This window comes from Corylus avellana, chromosome 4, assembly GCF_965113065.1.
Source record: "Corylus avellana chromosome 4, dhCorAvel1.hap1.2, whole genome shotgun sequence".
Taxonomy (NCBI): domain Eukaryota; kingdom Viridiplantae; phylum Streptophyta; class Magnoliopsida; order Fagales; family Betulaceae; genus Corylus; species Corylus avellana.
Window position 1 is genome coordinate 7,330,489 of NC_142493.1, and position 12,814 is coordinate 7,343,302.

The following is a 12,814-nucleotide window of genomic DNA, read 5'->3' on the forward strand; positions in this document are numbered from 1 at the left end:
GTGTTTGTTTCTCGGGGTTTAGAGAGGATTTGACGAAAATGGAGGAGAAGAAAGAGGATCTGGAAAACAACCTGCACAACCCGCAATACCCTCCCCGATCCGCCCCGCCCCGCAATACTTGAACCCGCACGGGTATTGTTGTCTGTGGTCGGGTGATGGGTTGAAATTTTGAAACCCGCAGGGTGAGGGGCGGGTTGGGGAAAAGGCGGATACCCGCCTTGCCCCGACCCGTGCCCACTCCTAGCTGCCGTGCAGTGTGCAGAGAAGCAGGGAGATTAAGAGAGGAGAGATCGAGAGAGTGTGCGTGGGGGAAATAAATTAATGAAGAAGCTGCCGTACGTGCAGTGTGCAGAGAAGGGAGAATGAGAGAGGAGAGAGAGAGTGTGGGGGAAATAAATGAAGATGGAAAGAATAAAAAGAGTGAAAAAGTTGAGGGGAAGCAAGAAGAGGGAAAAATTTTAAAATCTCGCCCATATTTTTGTGACATTGATATTTAGGGTATCGAGGGGTTTTCTGACGTGCCATGTGTGGCACGTCAGGAATTCCTGACATGCCTGACGTGCCACACATGGCACATCAGGAGTTTTTTATAAAAAACTAAAATATAATTAATATATTTTCTGATGAGCAAGGCACGACGTCAAAAAATTCAGAAAAAAATTATATATATATATAATGTTCTGAAGTGGTAATGTGCCACGTCAGAATTTTCTAACGTGATGCACTGCCACGTTAGAAAAATTCTGACGCGGTAAATGCGGCCACGTCAGAAAATATATAATTTTTAATGTTTTAAAATCTGTAATTTTTTTTTCTGACGTTGGAGTATTTAACAAGCCGGAAAATTTTGATGTGGTACTATTCACACGTCAGAAAAAAAATTCCTGACGTGGTAAAATTCCTCATAAAATTAATGACGTGGCAACAATACATGTACTGTAGCCACGTCAGAAAATCCTTTTTTTTTGGTAGTGACGCTTAGAGGTATACAAGCTGCAGATTTCAGCAGATTGCTAAACAACTTGCACAGGGTAAAATTTCACAGCTTGCATTTGAAACTGACTTATTTTTGAAATGTTTTAAAGCTTGGATCATTAAAAAGTGAGTTGTTTTTGAAAATCTGCTCCCTTTGTGAATCAGGTTCAGAAGTACTTCCAATGGAACTCACCTCCAACCAGATTCGATGCATTCCACATGGCCATGTTCGATCTCTGGCGGCCCCGTCTCTGAAGTCTGAATGACTGCGATCAGTATCAAGACATGAGCATATGTGTTTGAGATTACGATTTTGTATGAATAATCCGCCTTAAAAGAAATCACAAAAAATAAAGTGCTTGAAATTATGTTTTAAAAATGATCGCATCATAACCTGATTATTCCTGTAAAAGGTGATAACTTTTATGCAGGTTACTAAAAAAACAGAAATAATGCAACTCCTTCTCAAGAATTGCGTTGCACTCTATAATAGAGTGAGCGGTTAGAACAAGCGTCTTTGACTTTGTCTTTCTTTTTGTCCTGCATAGGATTTCCACCCAAAACAGGAATACTTCCATAGATACGATCAAGTCATACACCTTATATTTCATTAGCCTCCACGTGCCACCCAATAGTAGTATCGTTCTCCCCACACCTCCCCGCCGCTGCTTACAGTATTGTTGCTGATGTGTTTTGACGTCTAATTAAGTTGTGTATTACTTGATTTCATTTTTAGTAATTCTAAATACTCAATTTTAATCATATTTTTATTTTTTTAAAGGCTGATATAAAGGATAGTGGACATTGCCATATCAACTTAATAGAATTTGAGTTAAGTATATAGTATTAAAAAGCTAAATAGTGCGCTGATCGAAAATTTATATTGCATAGAATATTCATTCTTTATAATGTGTATTGAGTATTAATGTTATACAAACAATCATACATATGGGATAATGTGGTAGTAAAAATCAGCCACAATTTGTTTTTTTATAAGACTAAGTCAATGACTAATTTTCATTTATAACGGTCTATTAAATAGTATCACTCACGTAATACCCTAATCAATATCAAAAAGTGGGAAGTTCATATATCATATCATTTATCTCCAGGAACATCTGGGACTTTGGATTATATTAACATTTTGTTTAGGTTAATCAAAATGGAACGTCGACGTATAATAACAAGTAGTTCGCTCACAAAGCTCCGAGGAGATTATCAAGTTTGCCAGCCCATAGAGTAGGTGTGGAATTCGACGGTCCAGATTCTACTGGACCCATGCATTGATTGATTTATATTTCCCATAAATAAAACCCAATTTAATTTCCAAATCTTGTAACGAACCTAACCAACAGAAGAACCGAACGCTACCTTTCTTTGCCCGCTCAAAAAATAGATCACTTTCCCGAGAAAACCCATCCAAGAAAAAACGAATCATGCTCAGGAAAGTACGTGCCAGTACTTCTTCACTCCCGGCGCCACGGCCACGCAACCATCCACACGAACCACGCCGGCCTTTCGCAGAATGTATCCGCATCGCGATCATCATCCCCTTAGCGGTCTTCCTCGTCCTTTTCTGCGGTAGGATCTTCCTCATCCGCATTTTCACTATTATGTCCAATTGGCGTCAAGACTCCAAGGTGTTTGACTTTCCAGAGAGTTTCACGCGGAACTACGAGCGAATGGAGAGGGAATTGAAGGTCTACATCTACCGAGACAGAGACCCCGGCGCATACTTTCAGTCGCCGAGGGAGCTGAAGGGGCTGTACGGCAGCGAGGCCTACTTCTTCAAGAATATAAAGGAGAGTCGCTTCCTCACCACTGATCCTCTTCAGGCTCACCTCTTCTTTATCCCCATTTCTTGGCATCAAATGCGCACCCAGGTACTTAATTAGCTCATTTTGCAAAGATTGATTTCTTTGTTTAATTATGTATTTTTTGAAAAATATTCTTTGACGGCAGGGAACAAGATATGAGAATATGACCGTTATAGTTGAGAAATATGTGGAGAGGCTAATCTCAAAGTACCCCTATTGGAACCGAACTCAGGGTGCTGATCATTTTTTTGTGATATGTCATGACAATGGTGTGGAGGTTGCTGAAGGAGTTCCATTGCTCAAGGAGAATTCAATTCGACTTGTTTGTCCGGCTAGCTATGATTCTCATTATATTCCAGACAACGATATTGCCCTTCCTCAACTAAAACAATCATTTTCTTGTTGCAGCCCAAATGGAGGAAATGCCCTGCGTAATAATAGGTAACTCAGGATCCCTTCTCATCCCTGTTTGGAAGGATTTCATATCATTTCAATGGAAACTTTGGTGTCTCTTTGAATGTTGCAGGGCAGCCACTATGGAACGTCTATGGAAGGATGAATCTGAACGTGTGTGGAATGATACTGTTGAAGGGTATTTGCTACTTGATAACAAAAGTTATAGGACAAAGTTCTGCATATGCCCACAGGGATTCCCATACTATACTGCCCTTATAGCTGACTCCATCCGTTATGAATGTGTTCCTGGTAATATATCATCTTCCCCTGGGGTTCTTTTATATATATATATATATGCAATGGTTTCATATAAATTACTCTCTCTCTCTCTCTCTCTCTCTCTCTCTTTTGTGTGCAAATTTGTGCATTACTCTTATACATGTTACAACACATGTGCTTCTCTTCTACTATCTACAAGAATGTTTGCAACAAATTAATTGAACTGACTCATTAGTGGACTAGTAATTTTTTATAATATAACGGTGAAAATCAGTCATTAGATCAATACTTGAAAAAAAATAATTATAGGCTGATTTCTACTAGCATATAATCTCAGTTACGTACATGACAGTCATAAAACAATATAATAAATAACATTAATCTTTCTTCAAACATAAACAAAGCATGCCAAATGACTTTTAAGAGATATAGTGCTATCGATCTTGTCGTTGTAGCTCAATATTGGGGGCTTTGATGTTTTTCTTATGCTTTTTTGTTTTCAGTTTTTGAACAAAAATATTATCAAACAACCCAAAACATAAAATAGTTACAAAATTCTAAAAATTATTTTATGGGGTAACTTCATTTTAAACCCTTGAATTACCATCCAATTTGAGAAACCTCCAAACTTCAAAACCTCTCAGTTTGAACCTTGAATTTTCAATTGCAGTCAATTTGAATCCCTCTGTCAGATTTTAAACGTTAAAAGTGAGACAATGACGTTTATACCCTTGACTTTTTTTATAAAATTTCAAATTTACCCTTAATTTCAAATTAATGTTTTTTAAAAAATTATTATTATTAAAAAAAAAAAATCACAAGGTGACCCACGGTTGGGCCACCTTGTGACCCTTTTTTTTTTTTTTTTTTTTTTTTTTTTTCCAATTTTTCAATTTTAATAAAAAGAAGATTGAAGGATAATTTTGTCTTTTTTAAGGGTTTTAACGGCAAAAATTGACGTAGGGGTTCAAATTGATTGCAATTGAATGTTCAAGGGTCTAAATTGAAAGGTTTTGAAGTTTGAAGATTTCTCAAATCGGGTGGTAATTAATTTAGGGGTTTAAAGTGAAGTTACCCATTATTTTAAGTTTTATATACACTTTTTCAAATCAAACACAAAAGAACATTAACAGTTGAATAAACTCTCTATCTAATGAAGCTTTTATGTGTCTTTTTGCAGTTATTTTTTCAAGCTACACGGATTTTCCATTCAATGATATTCTTCACTGGAATAAATTTTCAATAGTACTGGACGAGAAAGATATATATAAGGTTAAGCACATTCTTGATGGCATACGAGATGCAGATTTCTCCATATTGCAAAACAACTTACTCAAGGTAAAACAATTTATATATCCCAAATTAAAGTTTATATTTATAATTAATTTAATTAGTGTTTTAATAAAATCAGGTCCAGAAGCACTTCGAATGGAACTCACCTCCACTCAGATTTGATGCATTCCACATGGTCATGTACGGTCTCTGGCTGCGGCTTTAACTTATCAATGACTGCAAATCCCTACTTTTTTGTTGTTCACTGCATGTTTCTCACCATTGAAATTCTTTCTGTACAATGGTGAGAAACATTATTCTGAGATATGGAATGTACAAAGATTTAACCAGTTTTCTTTTAATTTTTTTAACCGTCATCTTTTTTTTTTTTTCTTAGCAATAAAAGGACATCTATTGATTATCGAATGCATCTATGATTAATTCTCACCATTGCATGTCAGGAAAAAAAAAAATTGAAATTCTTTCTCTATACTACGTACTTACGAGAAGATTAACACTCTTTCACAGAACCTTGTGGAATAAGCCAATAAGGGGTTGTAAATTGACACAAATGTAGTTCAAAAATCACTTCTTCCGTCTGATAAAAGGAAGTTTTTTTTTAAAAAAAAAAATTGATTTATAAAAAAGTAATCATTTTACTAATTGGTCTAAGAAAAAAAAAAAAAAGAAAGCAAATTCTTACAAATGGTGTGGAAATGATCATATTAATATAAGTGCCACACGGCCACATCATTTGGTAAGGAAATTCTGTTATTACTTTCAACCAAACTTAGACTAAAATGGAGCACCATTTGTATCGAGATAATCCAATTGAATGAGGGAGGCAAAACAAGAAAATGATCCTCTCCATTTCAACTCCCCTTCACTTCGGAAAAGGATCCTCTCAATTTCAAATCCCTTTCATTTCTTTCATTTAGTGCATTTTGAAAGGTAGTACATTTAATTCACTACCATCATTAAAACTTTTAGACAACACTACTCTTGAAAATGTAATAAATGGAGGAGCTGAAAGGCATTTGAAATGGAGATGATCTTTTTCTGACAAAACAGCATTGGCACAAAGCAGTCTACCAAAAAAAAAAAAAAAAAACTCAATATTTTGGGCTAGCTAGTTTGGCAACTCCCTTCCCTTATTTTCACTTCTCAAAAAAAAAAAAAAAAAAAAAAAAAAAAAGAAAAAATCATCTTCGCAAAACTTCTTTTTTTTTTTGCTTTTGTTGTGCAAAAAACACATGCGATCATAATTATGGTTAAATAAGGCGAGAACAATCACACAAGATAACACTAAGATTTAAGTGGTTCCCTCAATGTGAGGTACGTCCACTAGCGGAAGCAATTACGAAGAAATTCACTATGAAAGATGGAGTACAAAATATAGTAGAAAGAAAATCACTCAGACCCAAAACCCTAATACACCCAAATATCACTATCACACAATAGAAATTATTCTCAAAGGAGAAAACAAAAGACAGGAATACAAGCTCTTCTTTTGCTGGGATACGATGACGGTTGGTCTTGTTATTTCTCTCCCTTCATAGTAGCACCCTTTCTTTTTCTCTCTTATTTTGGCTCCTGAAAAATCAAGAAGAAAACAGTCGGTGCCCCTCTTTTATCACACACAGCAGCCCACCTATTATCCTCTTCTTTGTGCGGCTCTGTGATGCGTATTGCACCGCAACACTACAAAGTCACTACAAAACTTTGCTAGCTATTCGGCGCACTACACATGGTCTGGTTCCTTTATATAGAAGCTAAGGTCGGTTTAGGCAATCCTTTTACAAGTAGAACTCCTATTCCAAGTCCAAGTCAAAGTTGGAATATTTGTTTCCAAAACCCACAAGGGAAGGAAAGATAGTCGGCAACCACACAAAGCAAAAACCAACACTAAATGTTGTAGGACCCACAATGATAATGATGGATTATAAGTCACCCATGTCAACAATCTCCACCTTGACTTGAAACTCATTAAGTTGCAACAAAACGAATCTCCTTCTAATGTCTCCGCCCAAGCCCCTAAGGGCTATCACAATCCACGAGTGTCATTCAAGTCCAAGCACCTCTTGAACTTTAGTATAGGACCTGGTTTAGACAGACTACCATGCTTCTCTGCCAGTCATCTAGGCCACACAGTTTTCTCTGTTGGCTCTTTCTTTTTGTATACCCATCTGCACCTTTTAGCTTTCTTTGCCTTGAGCAATTCTGTCGATTCCTAAGCTTTACCTTTCTATAGTAACTCCACCTTTGTCGGCATGCCATTCTGAACAGACGATGAGACTCTACTACCAACTGCCAAAGCAAAGGAAACCATGTCTTCAAATCCATACCTCTCCGGTGCTTTTCGATCACGTTTCTCTCTACCTCTTGCTAAAGAATAAGGCTCTTCTTAGTGTGCTAAATCTCTTGACAATTATTCGTCATTACATATGTCCGTGAGTGAACGCTGTTCATCAAGCTTCACCTCCACGACTTGTTTCCCTTTCTAACTCTCAGTCGATACTTCATTCTCACCCTTTCTTAACATATATGCCTCATCAAACACCACGTCTCTACTGACAATCTTCTTCTTTGAGACTGGATCCCAGAGCCTATAGCCTTTAACACCAGATTCCAAACCAAGACAAATACATTTTCTTGACTTTGAATCTAATTTCGATCGTTCTCCACTCTACAGATAAATATATGTCGGACAACTAAATATTCTCAACATAGAATAATCAACCGGTTTACCTGACCATACTTCCTCTGTAATCTTGAAGTCTATCCCAGCAGCTGGAAATCGGTTGGTGACGAGGCATGCATAATTAACTGCCTCAGCCGAGAAACCCTTTGGCAATCCTGCACTCAACCTCATACATCTTGCCTTTTCCAATAGTGTTCTGTTCATCCTTTCGGCAACTCCGTTCTACTGTGGAGTCCCTCTCACTGTGAAGTGACGAGTAATGCCTTTTATTTTGCAAAATTCCAATAATGCAGTGTCTTTATACTCTAATCCATTATCGGATCTCATATACTTCACTCTTCTTCCCGTCTAATTTTCCACCTGTGCCTTCCACTACTTGAAGATGGTGAAAACCTCTGACTTGTGTTTAATGATACACCCAGACCTTTCTTGAGAAATCATCAATAAAACTAACAAAATAATGTGCACCTCCGTTTGATGGCACTGCCACTAGTCCCCAAATATAGTCGAGAACACCTTTGCTTGTATGAGACGCCACCTTAAAGCTGACTCTTTGTTGCTTCCCATATAGACAGTATTTGCAGAAACCCAATTTACATGACTTCACACCTTTCAACAAATTCCTCTTGTGAAGCTCAAACATACTGCGCTTGCCTAAATGACCAAGCCGTATATGCCACAAAACTGTGTTATCATTATTTAGTTTTGCCGAGGTGGACACTATAGCTCCACCTATAACTGTGTCCCCGAGTAACTTATATAAATTGCCAATTTTCTTACCCTTCATTATCACCACAACACCTTTAGTTATTTTCATAACTCCATTTTTGGCTGAATAACCATAGCCCAACGAATCTAATGTGCCTAAAGATATCAACTTTTTCTTAAGGTCGGGAACATATCTAACATAGTGAGTATCCTGACAATCTCATCAAACATCCTAACTTTTATGGTACCTAGTCCATTGGCCTTACACCTAGCATCATTGCTCATTAGTGCTGTACCCGCATTACAGGATTTAAATGTGTCGAACCACTACCTATTTGGAAACTTATGATATAAGCAAGCTTAAGCTTAAGAAATGTCAATATCTATTGCCCAAGGTTATTCTCACAAATGTCAATATCTTATTTTACTTTTATATCACATCAATAACTTTTTACTACTATTCAAACAAAAATGTTTAACTCTGCATGATTTAGTGCTTTGGATTACAAAAAAAAAAAAAAAAAAAAAAAAAACTCGCTATCGTGGGAATCTCTGCTTTCCCCTCCCTAAGACTTTGTCTTCTTCTTTCCCTCCACAAACACCCCCCCCCCCCCCCCTCCGCCCCCCTTTCTCCTCTGGAAGGTCTCATTGCCCAAATGGAGGCCCTCTCTTGGAAATACCCCTCCTCCCAAATAGAAACTCTCACCTCTGAAAATTGTTATTGATGAATGTTTGCCCCCAGTAGGGCATATCATCTCACAAAAAACTCACAATAATCAGTCTGTCAACGCAACCCTTATCAAAGCTTAGGACTTTGTTGTCCTTGGTCCAAACAAGTTCTTGTTCAAATTCAACAAGCAAGATCATATTGACAAAATCCACAAGCAAGTTACTGGAAATGTCAATGGCTCACTGCTCACCCTTCAGCAATGGTCCCCAATGGCTACAATGGGGGAGTTAACTATCAAAAAGTTTCCTTTTTGAATCTAAGTTCATGGCCTTCCTCTAGTCAACATGTCTCTGAGGAATGCAATTTCCTTTGGAAAAGGCTTGGAAAATTTTATCAAGGTGGAAGATGCTAGTGAAGCTCGATTAACTTTCAGAAGCCATCTCAGATTACTTGTGGAAATTGATGTGCATGAGCCATTGAAACCAGGTTTCCCTTTTCGTAGAGAAGGAAGTGAGCCAACTTGGATTTATCTGAAGTATGAAAGGTTAGACATCTACTACACTATTTGTGGGAGAATTGGCCACAAGAATCAAAGCTACCAAGCTCCCCTGAAGAAAGCTTCCCAGAAAAATACAAAATCTCTCTCAAGGAAAACATCTTCTCTAATTAAGCTTCTCCTTACTGCTTTTGGTGCATCGGGTAATTCTAATGGTGAATCCTCCCAGTCTCAACCCTTCACAGCCCAAAACCTAGGTAGTGAGTGATGTGGTTTTTTTAAAGCAAAATAATATCAATTACCACTCACAATAGTATAAATCCTCATACAATAGGGTTATATTAAGGGTGTTGAACCTCAAGAACTGCATAAGAATTGTTATCAAGTTTTGCAAGGTTAAAAGTAACTTAAGAAAAGATTTGTGATTTTGTTTGTGACTAAAGTGCATAAAATAAACACAAAAGATAATTGAATTAAAATAGAGAGAGAGACAGAGAGACAGAGAGAGTAGGGTATTGACTTCATTGTTATTCGCACATCAATGGTTAACCATATTTAATTGGAGAAATTCATTATATGCATGATAAAATTAAACAATGGTTAACCATATTTAATTAGAGAAATTCATTCTATGCATGATAAAATTAAACAAGAAATTACCATATTAAGGAACAAGTATAATCCATCTTTGGTTGGCACGGACCGTTCACCTAACCACTAAGATGCGGTATGATTCGTCTTCTATAGGTATGAATTATCTAATTCTTTAAGAGGATACATACAATCAAGGAATAAGTATAACTCATCTTAGGTTGGCAGAGACTGTCTACCTAAATTACACTAAAATATGGTGTAGTACGATCCGTCTTCCCTAGGGATGACCTATCTAACCCTCTTGATCATATGTCAATTCAAGCTATTGTATAATCATCATCCTCATAATCACATAAAATAAGAATGATTTGAGTTCAATAAAGGTAAAAAGCTTTCTAAGACAAGATAAAAAATATTTACTGAATTTTTGCTCTAGGTAGCTATATATATTTCTTCAATGGCTAGAGGCCTATTTATAGAGAATAGAAGAACCCTAATTAAATAGCATCACTCACATAATACCCAAATCAATATCAAAAAGTGGGAAGTTCACATCATATCATTTATGTCATCACAGCTGAACTCAGGGAGCATCTGGGGCTTTGGATTATATTAACATATTGTTTAGGTTAATCAACATGGGACGACGACGTATAATAACAAGTAGGTGCAGATTCCACTGGACCCATGCATTGATTGATTTATATTTCCCATAAAATAAAACCCAATTTAATTTCCAAATCTTGTAACGAACCTAACCATTTCACGTGTTGGCCCCCCCTATAAAAAGGGAGTTTGAACCTACATGTACATGAGGGAAAATGTTACTATCAACTTAAACTTTTAAAATAATTGGTAATTTAACGATTTCAATAGAAACTTTGGTGTCTCTTTGAATGTTGCAGGGCACCCACTATGGAACGTCTGTGGAAGGGTGAATCTAAACGTGTGTGGAATGATACTGCTGAAGGATACCTGCTAGTTGATGACAAAATTCACAAGACAAAGTTCTGCATATGCCCTCTTGGATTCCCGCCCAATACTGCCTTCATAGCAGACTCCATCCGTTATGGATGTGTTCCTGGTAATTTTTTTCTCTCTCTATAAATCAAATTTACTGTTACACAACTACCATATAATTTAATGATGTGACGGTGAAATTTAGCCATTAGATCAATACTTAAAAAAAATAATAATAAATAAATAAATAAATAAAATTATAAGTTGATTTTTATTACCATGTAATCTCAGTTACATGATTTTAGTATAATAGTCTACTAAATAACATTAATTTTTTTTCAAACATAAACAAAGCATGCCAAATGACTTTTAAGAGATATAGTGCTATCGATTTTGTTGTAGCCCAATATCGGGGGCTTTGATGTTTTTCTTATGTTTTTTGTTTTTAATTTTCGAACAAAAATATTATCAAACAACCCAAAACATAAAATAGTCACAAAATTCTGAAAATTATTTTAATTAGCTTCATATAACATCAAGCACTTTTCCAAATCAAACACCAAACAACATTAACAGTTTAATAAACTCTCTATCTAATGAAGCTGTTATGTGTCGTTTTGCAGTTATTTTTACAAGCTACACGGATTTTCCATTCAATGATATTCTTCACTGGAATAAATTTTCAATAGTACTGGACGAGAAAGATGTGTACAAGGTTAAGCACATTCTTAATGGCATACGAGATGCAGATTTCTCCACATTGCAAAACAACTTACTCAAGGTAAAACAATTTATATATCCCAAATTAAAGTTTATATTTATGATTAATTTAATTAGTATTTTAATAAAATCAGGTCCAGAAGCTCTTCGAATGGAACTCACCTCCACTCAGATTTGATGCATTCCACATGGTCATGTACCATCTCTGGCTGTGGCTTTAACTACTTTAAACATCAATTTTCATAATAAAACCTCGGTTAACCCTTGTGATTCAATCACACTTTTGGGGCTGACATGCATGTAAACGTCACACGTGGGACACAAATCATCAACTTTCAAATGACGTGGCATTTGGACACAAATGGAGAAGAATTATTTTATGTTCAAAATTTTATTTTAATGTATCTAACCGTATATGTATTGTCATACAGTAAATATGTATGTGTCACACCATTTAAAAACTTTAAATAATATAGAACTATACACACGGTTAAATATAATAAAACGAAATATTGACTATGAAATAAATAGAGATAATAATAGCATTTGAGATGGCTATTGTGCAAGAAGCACCCACGACATTAAAGACGTGATCATTATTACATGAAATTAGATTTAACAAGAACTAAATATGTCAGTTATTAATGATTGCCGGGTCAAAAAGAATAAATATTTCAACCATAAAAAAATTACTCTTGTTTTCTTTTAAATAAATTATAATTGACTAATTTTTACTATCACATCATCAAGTTATATGATAATCATATAACAATCTATTTAGTAATTAACATCACTATTTATTGATGGCTTCTAGTGGTGGTGATTAAGGTTTCCTTTAACTTTTGTTGGTTTGGTAAGCCATATCGGAGAGCATGGGGCTCCATTTTTTCATGAATTTCTATGTTCCTCTTCAGCCAAACAAAGTATAGCGTTATCATTTATATTAATCATGTTGATTTTAAAATTTTTATTTTTAGTAGAATGCTATACGAATATCATACATTTGAGATAATATGTTAATAAAAATTAGTCTTTTTATTTATTTATTTATTTATATATATATAAGTACTGATCTAAAGGCTAATTTTCATTGCCACATGATGATCAAGTTATATTTCTGATCTATATAAAAAATGGAAGCTCATAACATTTAAATCATAACTACTTAATTCTACACATCGTGGACTTTGGGTTATATTGTTTAGGTTAATCAAAATGGAATGACG

General features: G+C 35.7%; 1 protein-coding gene across 1 annotated transcript; it reads left to right on the forward strand.

Moving 5' to 3' along the window:
• The first annotated feature begins 2,588 nt into the window (after positions 1 to 2,588).
• Positions 2,589 to 4,965, forward strand: LOC132177979 (putative glycosyltransferase At5g03795). Its single transcript, XM_088515513.1, has 5 exons — positions 2,589 to 2,858; positions 2,938 to 3,233; positions 3,319 to 3,497; positions 4,648 to 4,805; positions 4,879 to 4,965. Exons 1-5 carry the CDS (start codon positions 2,589 to 2,591, stop codon positions 4,963 to 4,965), a joined length of 990 nt encoding a protein of 329 aa, XP_088371639.1.
• Positions 4,966 to 12,814: the final 7,849 nt, after the last annotated feature.

Coding starts and splice junctions, on each gene's coding strand:
- LOC132177979 (XM_088515513.1), top strand. CDS start 2,589: ATGTCCAATTGGCGTCAAGACTCCAAGGTGTTTGACTTTCCAGAGAGT. Junction 2,859..2,937: donor GGCATCAAATGCGCACCCAG/GTACTTAATTAG, acceptor CTTTGACGGCAG/GGAACAAGATATGAGAATAT. Junction 3,234..3,318: donor AATGCCCTGCGTAATAATAG/GTAACTCAGGAT, acceptor TGAATGTTGCAG/GGCAGCCACTATGGAACGTC.